This window comes from Sus scrofa, chromosome 5 (assembly GCF_054392235.1).
Source record: "Sus scrofa isolate SSC_HxYL_T2T_F1_AM1 chromosome 5, Sscrofa_HxYL_maternal_Yorkshire_Landrace_v2.0, whole genome shotgun sequence".
Taxonomy (NCBI): Eukaryota; Metazoa; Chordata; class Mammalia; order Artiodactyla; family Suidae; genus Sus; species Sus scrofa.
In genome coordinates this window covers 89,388,982-89,408,094 of record NC_139387.1, presented here as the reverse complement: position 1 = coordinate 89,408,094, position 19,113 = coordinate 89,388,982, and the positions used below count along the sequence as shown (strand labels likewise).

At 39.0% G+C, this 19,113-nt stretch overlaps 2 protein-coding genes across 19 annotated transcripts in view; both read right to left on the bottom strand.

The window, feature by feature from the left end:
* The window catches only part of WASHC3 (WASH complex subunit 3), a 130,629-nt gene extending 127,054 nt beyond the window's left edge, over window positions 1–3,575 (bottom strand). For all 16 annotated transcript variants that reach the window (XR_014804199.1, XR_014804200.1, XR_014804201.1 and 13 more), the window contains exons 1-2: window positions 3,442–3,575; window positions 2,779–2,877 (exon numbers count right to left, since the gene is read on the bottom strand). Coding sequence is in view for 3 of the 16 variants with exons in the window: in XM_084957378.1 (XP_084813504.1) it covers window positions 2,779–2,877; window positions 3,442–3,492 (150 nt within the window). In the remaining 13 variants the exon portion in view is untranslated. The remainder of the gene's footprint in view (window positions 1–2,778; window positions 2,878–3,441) is intronic.
* An 11,755-nt stretch (window positions 3,576–15,330) lies between these two features.
* Window positions 15,331–19,113, bottom strand: part of NUP37 (nucleoporin 37) — a 52,099-nt gene continuing 48,316 nt past the window's right edge. For all 3 annotated transcript variants that reach the window (XM_021092660.2, XM_021092659.2, XM_084957369.1), the window contains 3 exons: window positions 18,775–18,825; window positions 16,385–16,478; window positions 15,331–15,598 (listed from right to left, as the gene is read on the bottom strand). In XM_021092660.2, coding sequence (XP_020948319.1) covers window positions 15,485–15,598; window positions 16,385–16,478; window positions 18,775–18,825 — 259 coding nt within the window. In that variant the 3' untranslated portion in view covers window positions 15,331–15,484. The remainder of the gene's footprint in view (window positions 15,599–16,384; window positions 16,479–18,774; window positions 18,826–19,113) is intronic.

The window sequence follows — 19,113 nt, the reverse complement described above, 5'->3', positions numbered from 1 at the left end:
AGAATGAATCATGAGGCTTTGATAATGCATGAGCAACCAATAAACAAAAGACAATTAGGGTTATATTTGATCTAGTCTTCAGAAAACAGCACTCACTCCTCAGACAGTGAAAACTGTCAGGCCCCACAAAGGTGCAAGGCTACCCCTACCTCAGGGCAGCTCAAGGAAGCTGCTTTTATAGATGTGTCTGTTGCTTGTTTTGTTGTTGTTTATTATTTATTTAGTTATTATTTATTATTATTATTATTTTGTCTTTTTGCCTTTCCTAGGGCTGCTCCCACAGCATGTGGAGGTTCCCAGGCCAGGCGTCGAATCAGAGCTGTAGCCGCCAGCCTACGCCAGAGTTACAGCAACACCAGATCCAAGCTGCGTCTGTGACCTATACCACAGCTCACGGCAACACCAGATCCTTAACCCGCTGAGCAAGGCCAGGGATCGAACCCAAAACCTCATGGTTCCTAGTGGGATTCGTTATCCACTGAGCCACCACGGGAACTCCCTGTTGTTGTTTTTTAACCTGGTGATAAGAATTATGGCCCTGGAGCACTTCTCTGCTAATATCCTTTCTTCAGATACTCCTCCACACTACCTTGGTTTAACAAGTGAAAGGTTAAATCCTTGACTCACTGCTTTTTAGTCAGTCAGTTCTATACGCCATTTATAGAGGCAGCAGAATAATACAAAGTTCAAGGAAGCAAGCACCTAGACTCTGGGCCTGTTAGATGAAAAAAATATTGACTTGAGCCCCTTACTCTATCAGTTATCATATATTTCAATTTCTTTTGTCTTAGTGAGAAGGCAGAAGTGATTTTGATAACTAGACAAAAGAACAGCTGGAATCTTATACAGACGAAAACAGTTTTCCTGGCTCCATGCAATTTTTATTAATAACATATCTAACAAAAACTATATGCTGATTCCCTACCTTATGTTATATATAAGACATAACGAACTAAATATTGTTTAACTGACTCAGCTGTGATTATCACATTTTCCTCTTTTCTCTTTTTTTTTGGGGGGGTGGGTTTATTTGATTTTCAAAAATTAATAAGATTTTTACAATAGCTTCACAAGCACAAGTTAACAATAATTCAACTGACAAAAATTGGTATTTACTAGTTAACTTCTTGGAAACATTTTTATTGTGTCAATCAAAATGCAACTGGAATGGAGATACATCACATATTGTACAAAAAGTAGGAGAATGGCTAGGACTGGGAAGTCTCTAGGTATTCTCACGGTATTTCATGAAGCAGGCCTTGATTTTTTTTGTTTGTTTGTTTTTTTTTCAGGGATTAAACCCATGCCGCAGCAGCGCCACAAGCCAGACAGTGACAGTACCAGATCCTTAAATTGCTGTGCCCCAAGGGAACTCCAGACCTTGACTTCTTTTTTTTTTTTTTTTGTCTTTGTTGTTGTTGTTGTTGCGATTTCTTGGGCCGCTCCCGCAGCATATGGAGGTTCCCAGGCTAGGGGTTGAATCGGAACTGTAGCCACCGGCCTACGCCAGAGCCACAGCAACGCGGGATCTGAGCCGCGTCTGCAACCTACACCACAGCTCACGGCAACGCCGGATCGTTAACCCACTGAGCAAGGGCAGGGACCGAACCCGCAACCTCATGGTTCCCAGTAGGATTCGTTAACCACTGCGCCACAACGGGAACTCCCAGACCTTGACTTCTTAATGAAATCATTTTAATTTCTGTTTAAATCATCCCTAAAAGCGTATTTAGCTTTAAGTGGTCACTGAACTTTTGGAAAGTAGAATTTGCAAGCATAGAGAAATACCATGATACCAATGGGGGGGTTTTCTTTAACATTAAAGTGTATATGTGTATCCTGTTCCCAATGACAACAATCTTGACTCTTACACCTTTCAGGCAGCAACAATTCCTCTACAAGAACAGTTTCAATTCAAGGATTTGACTGGGGAGGATACTCAGTCAAAGGGTGAACAGTAACTTCAGCACTCAGGTGGTTCATGACAACAAAACGGGGCCCTAGGTTTTGACGCAATCCTCAAGAAGTAAAGAAAACTGAGCAAAAACACCATCTTTTGGTTTCAAAACATTTCCTTGTCCCCTTTCTTCCTTCTTAAACCTAATTTCAACCCATTCTCTTTTTTAGCTTTTTATAAGACAGTCGTCCCTAGATCTGGTACCTAATCTGTAACTGAGCTACTTTATCCTTACTTCATAAGTCATATGCACAAAGTATTTTATTTATTATTTTTTTTTTTTGGCCTCACCTCTGGCATAAAAAAGTTCCAGAGCCAGGGATCAAACATGAGCCACAGCAGTGACAAGGCCTGGTCCTTAACCCACTGCACCACCAGGGAACTCCGTATTTTTACTTTTATTTCCATGATGATATTTGATGCCAAAGTTACATTTCTAGGCTACCTCCTCAATCATCTTTTGGATCAAGCAATGTAAAATAATGTACACCTAAAACGTAAATCTTTGAGGTAGGAGAAACATAACCAATTTCAAAATAAAAAATGTCTTTAACTGTGAAATACAATTATTATCTTCAATTACAGTAAGCCTTAGTGAACTGCTTCACAAAAGTCTCAGAAGTTTAATTCAGCAGAGATGGGCTGCAGGAAGACGGTAATAGAACCAAAGAGGATTTAAGGTATATTAACATAATAATTGGGTGAGAAGAGGTCACGGTATATGAATACACAGACTGTAAATCTTGTTTTAGTCATTTGCTACCTTCAAAAGTGCGAGGTGATATCTGGGCTACACATTAGACCAACACCACTGGACCTACCTCCTCACAAACTGTAGAAAAGCGGTTGAGGAACTGTACAGTGTGCACCACAAATTGGTTTAGAAATGCCACCGTTCTTTTCTGTTGAATAGCTGGCACCTGTGTTGCGTAAAAATAAACATGATCCGTACAGGAGGAAGGTACACCGTGCAATCCCCTCGATATTAATAAAGGGGCGTTTCTCTGTGTGATATGAGTTACTGGAAGTTCTGCCAATAGTCATTAACTTGTTTTCCTAACCTGTGGGGGTGGGGTGTTCAAAGATGACAGATGCTGCAAAGTTTGAGAAAGGGCTCTGGATTCACAAGAGCGAACTTCCGCAGGTATAGGCAACACGTAAACACACGAAAACCTTAAGGGCCGAATAAAAGAGGTAGGGTTAGAAATCGGAACTGGCCCGTGTCGCCAGTGGTTCACCCTTGAGGACAGGGACTCGTGACCTGGGAAGCGAAGCCTGGGAGAGGTACACTACACTGCCCCCGCCCTTCCTTACCTCAGGAGGGACCTCTTTAAAGGGCAAACTATGGGACTCTCCCTCCGGAGAGAGATGAGACAGGCCTAGGACAGCGTTGGGCTTAGAGAGATGTGGTCTCCCTGGGAACCCGGCGTCCCTTCCCCATCCTCCTCCCAGGTCACCTGAGTTCAACTCCATCTTTTACAAACCTTAGTCAGGTCTATGCCTGACCCCATGAGAGGAAGCCCATCCTCATCCATCTCCTCAGCGGGCACGGGACACAGGGTTCACCCACACACCCCTCCCCGACCAGGCCAGCCCAACCCGGTAATAGCTTACGAACACCTCCCCCCAGTCCCCGCCTCCCGGGTTCTTCCCGCCGGAAGGAAACGCCTCCTCTCGCCAATCACTCGGCGGCTTCCGGAGAGCCCACCCCTTCGCAAGGCATTCTGGGATTGGTAGTTTTAGTTCCGGATTGTGACGTCGGACGAAGAGCGCCGAGTCTAGAAAGGGTGAAATTCTCTTCTCGCAAGATTTTAAAAATGGGGCGGGGAAAAGTAAAGCATCCCGACTGTTTGAGGTTATCCCTCTGCTTAGTGTTGTCTCTCGTATAAGGCAGCTGAGGCATTCGTTAATAAAATATATATATAGTTTGTTTTTGTTGTTATTTTTAACATACTAAGTGCCAGATTGGCCCCTGGGCCCTAATTTAATCAGGTTGAGTATATGTATCTATAGAACTATAAAAATATTAACTTATCTAAAATTGGCCAATTAACAGAAATTCTCCAAAGTGGTTTGGTTTCTTAAAAAAAGAAAAGACAAGTATAATTCTGTGAGATATAATTCTAGTTAACGGAAGAGTGGGACTTTCTCATTGCCTCCTAGGATTCTTGATGATACTCTTCATCACTCTTCCATAGCTCCTGAAGGCAGTGCCACTCACAACATAATAACTGAATTTCCAGGGCTGTTAAAAACAATCTATAGCTAGAAGTCTTGGTCATCTTCCTGAAATCCTCTGAAATACCCGTGTCCTTTCTCCAGGCTTTCTCTCATTGGAAATGGATTACCAGATTTCAATTACTGTAGTGCATTTTGGAGACAAAAGAAGTAAATTGTAACGAATACTGATTTAAAAAGGCAGAGTCCATGAATCCCACCTGCATATAACATATCTGTTAAATTAAAAGGTCTTAAAGCATTTTTCAGTAGTTATGTTTTCAGGAGTTCCCATCGTGGTGCAGTGGAAACGAATCTGGAACTAGGAACCATGGGGTTGTGGGTTCGATCCTCGCTCAGTGGCTTAAGGATCCAGTGTTGCTGTGAGCTGTGGTGTAGGTCACAGATGTGCTTTGGGTCTGGTGTTGCTGTGGCTGTGGGTGTAGGCTGGCAGCTGTAGCTCTGATTAGACCCCTAGCCTGGGAACCTCCATATGCCGCAAGTGTGGCCCTAAAAAGCAAAAACAAAAATAATAGTTATATTTTCAGAGCCTGTAACTAGAAAATCACTTATTTAATTTCTTCATGAATTGGTTCTTAGGTGAGGGAAATCATTAGCATTGAGTTCCTATTTTTCTTTTGTTTTCTTTTTTCCTCCTTTGTTTCAGAATGAACAGTTAGAGGGGTATAGTGTTGGTTCAGAATAGTGGGAAAATAAATGTAAGTGTCTCTTGTCCCTCTTCCCCCATCCCTCAGGAGTGATACACATCATCTATTGGGGCTTGGTTAAGTAAAGGAATTCTAGCCTAGTTATTCATTCCAAGCTAGGTATAATCTAGCCTAGTTAAGAATCCATTGTTTCAGGCTCCTTCTTTTAATTGTGGCTTTCCTAGTTTCACTCAGAAAGTTGGGTTGTAGGCTTTTCTAAGCAGGAGAGACTGGATTCCTCTGCAAAAGTGGTGTACCTCAAGAGAAGAGATCTGAGATATTTACAGTTGTGGAGCAGGAGGTCCCCAATAAAAGAGCATAAAGCCTAGTGACTAAGAAAGCTTGCTTTCATTAAGGGGGTTGGGGAAAGTTCCTTCTGTTGCATTTGTCCCCACAGACTTTAATTTATGGAGATGACTGAATGATGACAGAAAGGTTGATACCATTGAAAGAATGTGTTACTTACATTTCCCAAGAGAAGGGGGTGCCATGTCACACAGGGCCAAAGGGGAAATGCCAGATTTTCGTTAGAAGGGAGACAGAAGCAGGAACCAGACGAAAGCCTAGGCCATATCCTTTTTTGGGATTTCTGTGGGAAAGGCAAGCAGGGCAGGAGAAACAGGTGAAGATTGGCTGGTGTGAATGATTCCAGTGGGCTTTGGGGCACAGGAGCTCTCTCTGCTGTCTGTGCCTGGCCCTGGGTTGATTTAGGGCAGGGGAAATATTGGCTTAGGGAATGAGAGTTTAGATAAGGAGATGGTTAGGGGTAAGGGGCTGTGATCGGTTGGGTTGCATGTGAAAAACACACTTCCAAGTAAATTGTTTGACTGTCTTTGGACTAGCTAGTCTTGGGAGATGTAGTCTTTCCCAGAGTCTATAAGGCCACAAATGCCAGAGCTCCAGGAATAGAGAAAATAAGAAAATATAGTTAATAATTGTCCCTTTGATGAATAGAAGCTACAAACACAGTTATAGAATCCTAGAAAAAAAGAACTCTCAGAATTCCCTTGTGGCACAGAGGGTGAAGGATCTTGGATTGTCACTTCTGTGGCTCAAGTCACTGCTGTGGCATGGGTTCAATTGCTGGCCTGGGAGCTTCTGCATGCCATTTGGCCAGAAAGAAAGAAAGAAAGAAAGAAAGAAAGAAAGAAAGAAAGAAAGAAAGAAAGAAAGAAAGAAAAGAAAGAAAGAAAACAGAATACTCACCTTTCAGTATGTAGCCTTTCAGCCACAGCCACCTATAGTTTCAGTAAGAGGAGCTTACGTCTTGGCATAGCAGACACTAGGAACCATGAGGTTTCGGGTTCGATCCTTGGCCTCGCTCAGTGGGTTAAGGATCTGGCATTGCCGTGAACTGTGATGTAGGTCATACACATGGCTGGGATCTGGCATTGCTGTGGCTCTGGTGTAGGCCAGCAGCTGTAGCTCTGATTAGACCCCTAGCCTGGGAACCTCCGTATGTTGCAAGTGCAGCCCTAAAAAGCAAATAATAATAATAATAATAATAATAATAAATAAAAAAATTAAAAAAAACTCCTGGGTTTAGAGTCTCATTCAATTTCTCAAGAAGCAATCAGGAGTTCCTCCGGTGGCACAGTGGATCTGGTTATTGTCTCTGGGGCATTGTGGATTTGATCCCCAGCCTGGGACAGTGGGTTAAAGATCCGGCATTGCTACATCTGTGGCATAGGTTGCAGCTGCCACTGGGATTCAACCCCTGGCCAGAGAACTTCCTTATGCCACCAGTGTGGCCAAAATAAATAAATAAATAAATAAATAAATAAATAAATAAATAAATAAATAAATAAATAAAATTTTAAAAAACTGATCAAAGGGGAAGGAGTGGTTGCCTGGCTATGCAAACCACAGAGAAGGTATTTGGGAGGGAGGATCTAAATCATTCCTCGTCCAGACTCTCAATCAAACTTCCTGTTTTAATAACCCCTAATACACTGCACCCCACTTCAGAGGAAACAAGTTTCCGTCAAATCCAAGTGTCTTCTTAACTGCCATTTCTCCTCTTTTAATCTCTTTTGCCTTTGTGTGTGTGTGTGTGACACCTGCAATATATGGAATTTCCTGGGTCAGGGATCAAATATGAACTGCAGCTGCAGCCTACACCACAGCTGCTGCAATGCCAGATCCTTATCCCACTGTGCCTGCCTGAGATCAAACCCCTGCCTCCTCAGAGACAACACTGGATCCTTAACCCATTGTGCCACAGTGTGAACTCCTAAAGCTTCTTGCTTTCATCTCTCACTTGAGACCTAGCACATGCTACCTTTATCTTTTTGTGATCATGTGGTATGGCCAACCACTTTGTAATTTCTTTGAGGTCAGAGGCCAGTTTCCATTTCTTTATACCCATTACAGAGCCATGCACATGGTGATATCTGTTTATTTTTAGGTTAAGAATGTATTACAAAAGTGAAATATTTATTAAGGGAAGTGTAAAGAGAAAAGCATAATGTAACCCATTATCAGTCTTCTTTGGAGTTCTCTTTGTGGCCCAGTGGTTAACTAACGCAGATGAGGCCCTAAAAAGCAAAGCAAAAAAAAAAAAAAAAAAAAAAAAAAAAAAAAAAAAAAAACACAAAAAAACACAACAACAAAAAAACACCATTACCATGTTTATAGAGCCAAGGTATTTTGTCTTGAATTCACTAGGTCTGATTTTTTTTCCCCAGTGGTCGGGTATACATGAGATAAGCATTAGCTTTGTATGCCTTCTATGGTACTCTGTCCTCTTGATGAAATAACCCTTTCAATTTATTTATTTATTTTTTTATGCAGAAAATGATGCCACTATCAGTGCTTCTAGTTAACCTCCTTTGGCTATTTCAGTAAATGACTCAGCATCTGGACTCCTTAAAATAGTCAGGTTATTTTGAATCACAACCTCATAAAACCACTTAAAATTACTGTGTAAATTCAATATCAGCATTTCCTTCTGTAGCCTTGTTTCTAGAATTCAAAATGATCATATTATAATTTTTTCTATTACCCTTTAAAAAAATGACTGGGCCAGAAGGTATGAGCCAGTCAGTCTAGGAAAGTGGTTGACAATATTTTCCAGAATGAAAAGCCCTTTTTAATAGAAAAAAGTTTTTGAGGGACTCCAGATAATTGTGGCTCAATATTTAACATTCATTGAATGAATACCTTCACATTGTTGAAGATTTAAAATGGGAATATTAAAAGGAAGTGGGTTAACCATATCGGGAAATCCATCTTAAAATGCCAAATTTTCATGCAAAGACAGTATTTCACTCACTTTTCTTTTCCAGGCCAGGTTCTGGAAATATATCCTGCCTTAGAAAATCTTGCCTCTTAACATATTACATAGACAGAAATAATTGAAGTATTCTGGCTTTCATCTGAACTCTGGAGCCAACCTAGGGTCACAAGATATCAAGATGACAGGCACATCCTGACATATCCGGGAACTTTTAAACCTTCTCAAAACCAATGAATGAGATCTTCAAAAGCTATTCTCTTTGAACTAGAGGGAAGGGTCCATTGGCAGGCTCATTCCTCCACTATCTGTTAATGGTGCTTTGGGAGAGGAAGTGAGGAATGGCAGGACACCTGGGTCCACATTGCTTGAATTATGTGTGCAGTTTGATATGGAGCTATGTTATCTCAGGATCACAGTAGTTCATGGATTCAAAGGAAAAAAAGTCTTTTGATAGTGGTAAAATGAATATTGAGAAACCCTTCCAATAATTTCATATCCTTCCAGTTATTTGCCATCAACAGGTTGGGAAGCAATGACTCAGGGTTTTGTAAAGATTATAAATACATCTGAACACATCTTAGTTACCGTGGTAGGTGGGTGGAATGATGAAGAAGGGAATTGATCAAAAACACTAACAGAATTCCAGGATTGCTCCAGGGGTTTGGAGTTTAATGTGTTTGTAGGGTAAGCCAAGGATGGGATGAGACCCCCAAAGCAGCTATAGATATGGTTAGGTCCTGTACTCGCTCAAAATCAAGTGCCAGGGATATCTTTTTAAGTGCTGTATAGATTTCAAGTGAAAAATGCTTCCACGGATGTTGCCCTTGGTATATTAATTTGGAGAGGAATGCAGCCTTAGCTGCTCACAACACAACTTGAAGCACCTGTGTCCAACTTGCAGGAGAATCAGCTACAGAACATCTGGCAAAGTATTTTACATTTCAGAGTCTAAATCTTTGTGTTTTTTTTTTTTGTCTTTTTGCCATTTCTTGGGCCGCTCCTGCGTCATATGGGAGGTTCCCAGGCTAGGGGTCTAATCGGAGCTGTAGCCTCCAGCCTACGCCAGAGCCACAGCAACGCGGGATCTGAGCCGCGTCTGCGACCTACGCCACAGCTCACGGCAACGCCGGATCATTAACCCACTGAGCAAAGGCAGGGTCGAACCCACAACCTCATGGTTCCTAGTCGGATTCGTTAACCACTGCGCCACGACAGGAACTCCCCAGAGTCTAAATCTTAATGGGAAAAATCCCACTTTTTTTTTTTTTTTTTTTTTTTGGTAGGCTGGAAATGAAAGTGACCTAAATGATTACACAAAAATTATGATAAAATGTTATTTTATCTGTAATAAACATCTAGTTTTCATAAGTACTAGAATAGAAGGAATTAGCAATTAACCAAAGAAGCATTGAAGTAAGAAAAGATGGTAGAAAGAAGTTCTTTAAAAAATAACTTATAGAGTTCCTGTTGTGGCACAGCAGAAATGAATCCGACTAGGAAACATGAGGTTGTGGGTTCAATCCCTGGCCTTGCTCAGTGGGTTAAGGATCCTGCATTGCTGTGGCTGTAGTGTAGGTCAAGAGCTGTAGCTCCAATTTGATCCCTAGCTGTGGAAACTCCACATGCTGTAGGTGCAGGCCTAAAAAGCAAAACCAACAAACAAAACCCTTAATGTCAACTAAGAAATTAATTTCTTAAAGTTATAATCTAAGTAAAAATTAACCAAAATGAACTAATTTATTTCTACAAGTCTACCTTCTTTATCACTGGGGTATAATTTATCACTAGTTGCTTCTGGCTTACTTAAGAGGTTAGTTAGTTGTCTGGGGCTTATTTCCTTTATATACTGTCTCAAAAATAGAGATTTCCTGAAACAGTATTAGAAAGCTCTTCTTGAGATGGTTGCAGAGATTAACCTTAATTTTGGCCAAAGTCTAATCTTGTCTGGATTTGGCCCCATGATATGACAACAGCTATGTTTATAAGAAAGATCAAAGTTTTGTGTTTAACCACCATTAGAAGCAAAGAGATCAGCAGCATTTATTGTCTTTTACTATAAAGGAAGGAAATAAGCACTCACTACAGCACTAAAACTGCAGTTGGAAGAAATACTTATTTCATACATCTTTAAATCTATTGAGTTTTTCAAATTGTTTGCAAAGGCTGAGAAACCTGGTGGCCTCCCCTTTTCCTTACCATTGTTCATATGGATTTTACAAGCTTATATAAATGTTACAAGTTTCAAGGTAGAGTATTCTGTTAAAAATTAGATGCGAAGGCAAACAGCTACATAGCAAAGACTAAGTTAAGCAGGAATAAGCTCATCCAAAGAAATGTAACTTAAGCCTACATAAGGGCAACAATTGTTTTTACTAAGGTAGTTCAAAGAACAGCTGAAAAAGTCAGCAAGCAGCCCATGAAGTCTGCGTCCATGCATGCAAAAGAAATTGGTTATGTCAAGTTTGAGTAAGAGATGTCATCAAGTGTGTATTGGGTTTTCCTTTTGTGAAATGAGAGCCTCAAAGCTGATATCCCAATTGTTTTGTTGTGTTACTGTGCTCAGTGAACAAATGGTTGCTTTAAAGTCATGTTAATAATAATAACAAAAGAAAACTTCGACCTGTTTTAAATGGCGTATTTCTTTAAGTGTATAATTAGAAACGTATGCTAGCTGTTTGGAAATTCTTTTCCAATGCCTTTTAAAATGAATGTTTTTGAATCAGCAAGGTGTTAGATTAAAGAAACAGAGTGTTCTCTCCTATCCCTGTTGTTGAGAACACCAACAGCTTGATAAAGATATCCTGGAACAGAATGCTGCTTCTGAAGACTTGACCAAACTCTCATCAGGAATGTGTGGTTATGGACCATCATAATGGTCGTTTTCACTTTCAAAATCTTATTTGCACCCAGAACTAAGGGTATTACTGGTATGGTCTAAAGTTGGGTTAAATGGAGTATAACTTTTTGAGCCACAGAAAAACATGGGGAAAATTTTGGAGCAAATAGTTTTTCTCTCTTCAGAAATTAGTCTTGGGCACAATACTGTCTCATAACTTCCCAATCAGCATTTCTGGGATAATGTCAGGTTTTGGACAACTACAAAAACCCAGACCCAAATGTGCAAACCAGATTTCAATTTCTTCTCCACTGACATGAGATTTAAAACAGCAACAGGAATATTTCTAGGTCAGTGTCAATATGCAGTCACAAATTACCAAAGTAAGAAACAAATTGGAGAGCATGGGTGTGTGATTTTGTGTTTTTGGCATGGAAGAGACATTGAAATATTCACAACATACAAGCCAAATCATAAAAATAAAATGAGACTTATGATCCCATCAGCTTGAACAAGTAGGATTTAGTCCTGACATCTTGCAGATTTGTGATATCCTAACTTCTGCTTCAACAGTCCTAAATACAAGTTTCAGAATACAAGCACAACTTTTTTTTTTCTACAATGTTTGTAAATGAAGCAATCCTGAGGAAAACTTAATTTCAACAGAAGAAAAACCTCTCAGACATATTTATAAACAAACATGGAAAAGCTAAAACTAGGGGACACACACACACAATCAGTTCTCATATTATTTATCAGGAATGAGAAGGGATGACCAATAATTAATTCCCCATTAAACATTTCCTCCTATCTTAGTCTAATTTAAACATAGTTTACAGAGTTCCTGTTGTGGCTCAGTGGAAACAAAATCTGACTAGTATCCATGAGGAGGCAGGTTCGATCCCTGCCCTCGCTCAGTGGGTTAAGGATCTGGCATTGCTGTGGGCTGTGGTGCAGGTCGCAGACACAGCTAGAATCTGGTGTGGCTGTGGCCTAGGCTGTTAGGCTGGCAGCTACAGCTCTGATTCAACCCCTAGCCTGGGAACCTTCATATGCTGTGAGTGCGGCTCTAAAAACACACAAAAAAAGTCTATGTCAACAAAAGTTTTTTAAAAAGAAAAAAACATAGTTTTCTAAGAACAAAGTTTACTAAGGAAAAAGAATATCCTACCATTTAAAGTAATTGAATATACTTAAGTTTAACAAAAAAACCCAGAAGTTAGAAAACGGTCAGATAGCCTATATGCAAGATCTAAAGAAACAGAAGGTGAGAATTCTCAGTGCTTACTCAGGATAAAATACATACCACTACTGAAACTAAGGGGTAAAGACATCTCATTTCTTGAGAATGTCTTAGAGTCATCTTATTAATTTACAAATAATTAATAACCACCATTTTTTGAGATAGATTATACTTTATTTTTTGAAATAAATTAAAATTTATTAGAGTATAGTCGACATACAAAGTTGTATTGATTTCAGGGATACAGCAAAGTAACTCAGCTATACACATATATATATATATCCATTCCTTTTCAGATTCTTTTCCCATATAAATTACCACACAGTACTGAGTAAATTTCCCTGTTCTATGAAGTAGGTCACTGTTACCTGCCTATTCTGTATGTAGTACTGTGTATATGTCAATCCCAACCCCATAATTTATCCCTCCTGTCCCCTCACTCCCACATTTTCCCTTTGGTAAATAAAAGTTTGGTTTCAAAATCTTTGATTCTGTTTCTCCTTTATAAATTTAAATTCTATTGTATCATTTCTATTAGATTCCACATATGAGTGATTTCACGTTATTTGTCGTTCTCCGACTTCACTTAGTATGAGAATTCCTAGGTCCATCCATGTTGCTGCAAATGGCATTATTTCTTATTTTTTTTATGGCTCAGTAACATCCCATTGTATATATGTACCAGATCTTCATCCAATCCTGTCAATGGACATTTAGGTTGCTTCCATATCTTTGCTATTTTAAATAGTGCTGCAATGAACACTGAGGTGCATGTACATTTTGAATTACGGTTTTCTCCAGATATAAGCCCAGGGATGGGGATTGCTGGATCATATAGTAGTCACATAATTAGTTTTTTAAGGAACCTCTATACTGTTCTCCATAGTGGTTGCACCAGCTTACATTCCCACAGTGTAGAAGCATTCCTTTTTCTCCACACCTTCTCCAGTATTTATTATGTGGACTTTTCGAGGATGGCTATTTTGACTGGTATGAGGTAAGAGCTCATTGCAGTTTTGGTTTGTACTTCTCAAATAATTAGTTATGTTGAGCACCTTTTCATGTGCTTCCAGGCCATCTGTCTGACTTCTTTCAGAAATGTCTGTTTAGATCTTCTGACTTTTTTTTTTTTTTTTTGTCTTTTTAGGGTCACACCTGCAGCATTTGGAAGTTCCCACGCTAGGGGTCAAATCAGAGCTGCAGTTGTCGGGCTACGCCACAGCTGCAGCCACACCACATCCCAGCCCCATCTGTGACCTACACTGCAGCTCATGGCAATGCCGGATCCTTAACCTGCTGGGCAAAGCCAGGGATCGAACCTACATCCTTATGGATACTAGCAAGGTTCATTACCACTAAGCCACAGCGGGAACTCCATTCTGACCATTTTTAAATTGGGTTTCTTGTTTTTTTGATATAAAGCAGTTTGGAATGTTTGTATATTTTGGAGATTAATTCCTTGTTGGTTGCTTTGTAAATTTTTTTCCCCATTCTGTCCTTTTGTTTTGTTAATGGTTTCCTTTGGTGTGCAAAACTTTTAGGTTTAATTTGGTCTCATTTATTTTTTATTTTATATTTTTGCTTTTTAGGGCCACATCTGTGGCTTTTGGAAGTTCGCAAGCTAGGGGTCAAATCGGAGCTATAACTGCCAGCCTACACCACAGCAAGAGCAATGCAGGATCCGAGCCGCATCTGTGACCTACACCACAGCTCACAGTAACACGGATCCTTAACCCACTGAGCAAGGTCAGGGATTGAATCCGCACCCTCATGGTTCCTAATCAGATTTGTTTCTGCTGCGCCATGACGGAACTCCTATAATGACAAATTCTTACGAATTCTTTGGCCTATTTTAATGCTTTTAGGGTCCTCTATCCCATCAAAGAGACTGTTAATGGGAACCATGTCAAAATTCCTTCACCCTTGACTTAAATTCAAAATCTGCTTATGAAGGGGTAAAAGAAACTCCTTGTAATAATTTGTAATAATATTTTAATGTATTAAATAACTAAATTGGAAGTTGCTATGGTATGTGACTTTCATCTGTACTTTAAAGCATGTAACAGTTTATACCAAACATCTATATTATAAAATTTTACTAAAATAAAAAATTTACCTCTTAACAATTTCCTATCTCTTAATTTTGATTCCATAAGATACTTATTTAAGGTATCTTCTGAATAGTACACTTGAGTAAAAAATTTTTATTGGCATTATGAATGAAAAATAAATTTCCAGTTCCTCAAAAACAAGAACTATTCCTAAAATAAATTAACAATACCTACACATCCCTGAACTGTGTGAGACATGTCAGGCATTTTCATTTACCTTTACTTAATCCTCACAGTAATTCCATGAGACAGTGATTCCTATCTTCATTTCATGGAGGAAATGCAGCTTCAGAGAGGGCATTAACTCTAAAGAATGGAGGGTTTATAGAAATTTACTTAACTCTTATACTATTCTGATTAGATCATGATGTGTCACAAAAACAGGACATGGGCCTTACACAACATTCATTTCAATCGTCTTGGAGAGGGTGAATATAGTTCCATCGTCACTAGGTGACATCTCAAAAACATTTAAGTTTGATAAGAACGGTGAAAATTTATAAAAGGCAGAGGTTGTTAAAGGTATTAAATTATACATCATTTTTCACACTTTATTTCACACACAGCAGATGTTCTGAGAATGTTGAGAGGTCTAGTCAAAAGGAATTTGCATATAATAAATAGGGTTGAGTAACATAATCATATTTTAAAGACACTGAAAACTATTTCTTTTATTAAATTGAATAAAAATCCTTTATAATTACCAAGGAAGTTGTAATAAGAGTCCTTCACATATAGACTGCTAACAAAAAAGCATATGCTCACACACATACGTTCAACCACTTGCAGAGTAATACTGAGAGGAGAGATCTTTTTTTCCTTTTGTAAATGTTTGTGTCTTTGAAAATGAGGAAAATAGCATATATGTAACATACAGAAGAGAGGATACACTTTGGACAATCCTGTGACAAAAATCAAAAGCATTATGTTCCGTAATTATCTCTTCTAGAGCTGCTGAGTCAACTGTAGTCTTAGAAGATGATTAAAAAAATACCCACACTGAGAGAATAGAGTAGGAAAATAATTTTTCAAACCATCAACATTTTATTTAACAAAAGCAACAAATGGAACATTTCTAGAGCTGGCAGTGTATATTTGATATAAAAATAAGGAATTCTCCAAAATATGTACTAAAAATACAGTTTTATCGATCTAAAGTACACAGAAAATTCATTTTACATTTCCGTCACCCAAAACAACAGCTTGTGGTCTCCTCCGATTGCACAGAGTGGGAGAGTTCTATGCCAGGAAAGGCCAGATCCAACAGCTACAGAACCAGTGAGGATGGGCTATAAAAATATGTGAAGTAAAGAAGCTCAATACATTATTGACATTAACAAATAAAAACTACCTTTCAAAAATAAGAAATATGATTGATAAATTATTTTTGCTTATGTGGAAATAGAATTAAAAAATGTGCTCCCTCATAGACGAAATACACATTATTTGTTTGCAGCTGGCTGGAATGAAGGATACAAATAAAATCTATGTATAATCGGTACAGTCCAGACTCAAACATTTTTGCAGTATAAACCAATCAAGCAAGCAAAATTATTGTACTTAAATGAAGGCGGAAATAAAATGCCTCTTACATGAATATTGGCAAAAAGTCTATTACCATTTGATTTAAACATCAAAAAATGCCATCTCCTTCCAATTTAAGCAGGTAACAGACATTCATAAATGTTTTTGGTTACACATTACAAATCCGGGGGCTATAAGTGGAAAAGTACAAAACAAATTTAAAAACACATATGCGGAGTTCCCATCGTGGCGCAGTGGTTAACGAATTCGACTAGGAACCATGAGGTTGCAGGTTCAGTCCCTGCCCTTGCTCAGTGGGTTAACGATCCGGCGTTGCCGTGAGCTGTGGTGTAGGTTGCAGACGCGGCTCGGATCCTGCGTTGCTGAGGCTCTGGCGTAGGCTGGCGGCTATAGCTCCGATTCAACCCCTGGCCTGGGAACCTCCATATGCCGCGGGAGCGGCCCAAGAAATAGCAACAACAACAACAACAACAACAAAAAAGACAAAAAAAAAAAAAAACCACATATGCTACCAAACATCTCCACATTACCTGAGGGTGCCCTAAATGATGAATTTGAAACTGGCTTGCCATTTTGCCAGGATAACCAGTGGTTGCAAACAAGTTTTCATTAATCATGGACCATCTAAGAAAACATAAAGTATGAAAATTAGTACAGTATTCTACAGGTAACTATAAGCTTTTCTAAAATAGGTTATTTCACACCTGGGAGATAATAAGGACCTTCTTCCCCTTCTCACCCAATGACAAATGCAAGACTGAATTTCTTTACTGCCTTTTTCATTTTTTCTCTTTCTTAAAATATTTTAAATTATGAGTCTCTTGAGGGAGAGAGTTTTTAAAAAATAGGTTATTTCTTTTTTACACAAAAATAATTTTATAATCCTAAATTTGATAATATGGCTTTACAATGAGACTGAGAATTTAGGGAAGTGATCATGGGATACTTTGTTAAATTTCGCTAGGTTAGCAGTTCCTTTCTTATAACCAAAGGGCTGATGGTATTTATGACAGGAGATACAAACAAGGAATCAGAAAATATTTCACAGTATACTACATTAAAAAACCCCACACATTTAATGTTCTTATTGACATTTGTCTTAAAATTTGTGATAAACTCATGAGTTTAAACTCCCTGAAATGATGTAAACACTTAGAATACAAAGATGTTTAAGGCATTACAGACATTGGAATACAATGAATCAATGAATTAACAAGTGTTAATGGAGCTCCAGCCACAAGCCCAGCACTAAGAGGTGCAATGTGGAGCTGTAGGAGGGAAAAAAAAAGATTCCTTGACAAAAAAACAAACAACAAGACACAAACGGCTAAAGTCTACTTAATATTTTAGTGTGTGGCAGACATTATTAGTTGCTTGTCCAACAGCCATTCTACCTTTTTTTCTGCTAACTGAACCCCACCTATGTTCTGGCAGCATGTCTGACCCCAAGGGATGAGACATAATTGCTATAAGGCTAAGGCAGCCATCCCCAATTATGAGAGTGCTCCTCCTTCTCCTTTCAGGATAACGTGGTAAGAGGTGATGATGGTCAACTGGTGACTGTGAAGCAACAAGCCCAAAGCCTTGCCGCTGAGAATGGCAGAGGGAAAGTCTGAATTCTTAATGACATTGATGAGCTACTAAACAATCCTGAGACTACCTCCTTCAGACTTGGGTACAATAATTCACTGACTAAAATGCGTGTTTGCTTATATCTCTGAAATCAGGATGTACCTTATCATCTATGGCATTCTTACATTTAGTCGAATACATTTCTTTCTTAGGAGTACATAAACAGTAGTGTCCCCAGTTTCTACAATTTTATTGGGGGTATTTTAGATTTGATGAAATAGTGTATATAATAAAAGTTCTACTTTTTTTTGGTCTTTTTTTTGGTTTGTTTTTGGTTTTGTTTTTGCTTTTTAGGGCTGCACCCATGGCACATGGGGGTTCCCAGGTTAGGAGTCTAATCAGAGCTACTGCTGCTCAGAGCTACAGCTGCTGGCCTAGCCACAGCCACATCAACACCAGATCCAAGCCGAGTCTGCAACCTACACCACAGCTCGTGGCAACACTGGATCCTTAACCCACTGAGCGAGGCCAGGGATGGAACAGAAACCTCAGGGTTCCTATTTAGATTCGTTTCCACTGCGCTATGATGGGACCTCCCCCCCCCCCTTTTTTTTTTCCTGTCTTTTTTAGGGCCGTACCTGCAGCATATGGAAGTTCCCAGGCTAGGGGTTGAATTGGAGCTGTAGCTGCCTTTCTATGCCACAGCCATAGCAATGCTAGATTCTTAACCCAGTGAATGAAGCCAGGGATAGAACCCACAACTTCATGGACAGTAGTCAGGTTCCTTACTGCTGAGCCACAACAGAACTCCTGTTCTACTGGTTTTTAGTCTCCGTTAGTAAATTTTCCTGAAGCTGAAAGCACAATAATGACTATACTATATGATGCAATATTATGTAAAAAATGAATGAAAAAGAACAAAGTACACAAGTATGTTAATTTAACTGAAAAAAGTTGCAGATATGTAATATTCGACATGTTTTCATTTAAAGAACAATAATGTAGTTCTTTACAAACATGCGTCCACCTATATTTTACATCTTTATCAGCACAAAAAATAAGAAAGCATATGCTCCCAATTGTTGGGGTGATATTGGTAGAGTGGCAACATGTTTTGTTTTATAAAATTTTTCCAAAAAAATTGGAAAAATCTTTCACCTAGACCAAAAGACAAAAGCAAAGTGTTAGGAGAGCCAAATATCCATACATTTATAGAACAATCAGGGGAAAAAAAAGAGAAAAAAATCAGTGCAAGAGAGGAATAGGAAAGTATTTCAGGAGTTGGCACAGCACAAAGTAACCAAACTCAAAAAGTCAAATTAAAACCCTAACAAAAATGGTACATTACCTGAATAAGCAGGCTCGATCCATGTGGACAGGTCTCTTATCTTGAGGGTAACTAAAAGACAGTAATTTACTTTTATGAATTACGTAGTGGTCTCAAGTAGAGGAACCTAAGTTTTAAAAGTTATTTTCTCTCTTAAGGACACAATGTCCAATATACTTAAACTGTGGTAAAATTCCAAATAAGCACTGAATTAAAACAGATGAAATATGATAAAGACATAAACATGATTTAGAACCATTAGAGAACACCCTCATTCAACAGGGTCAGTGTTTTTCTTCCTTTTTAAAGATAAGTAAACATCGCTCAGATCAAAGCTCTCCTCTGCATTATTCTGCTACT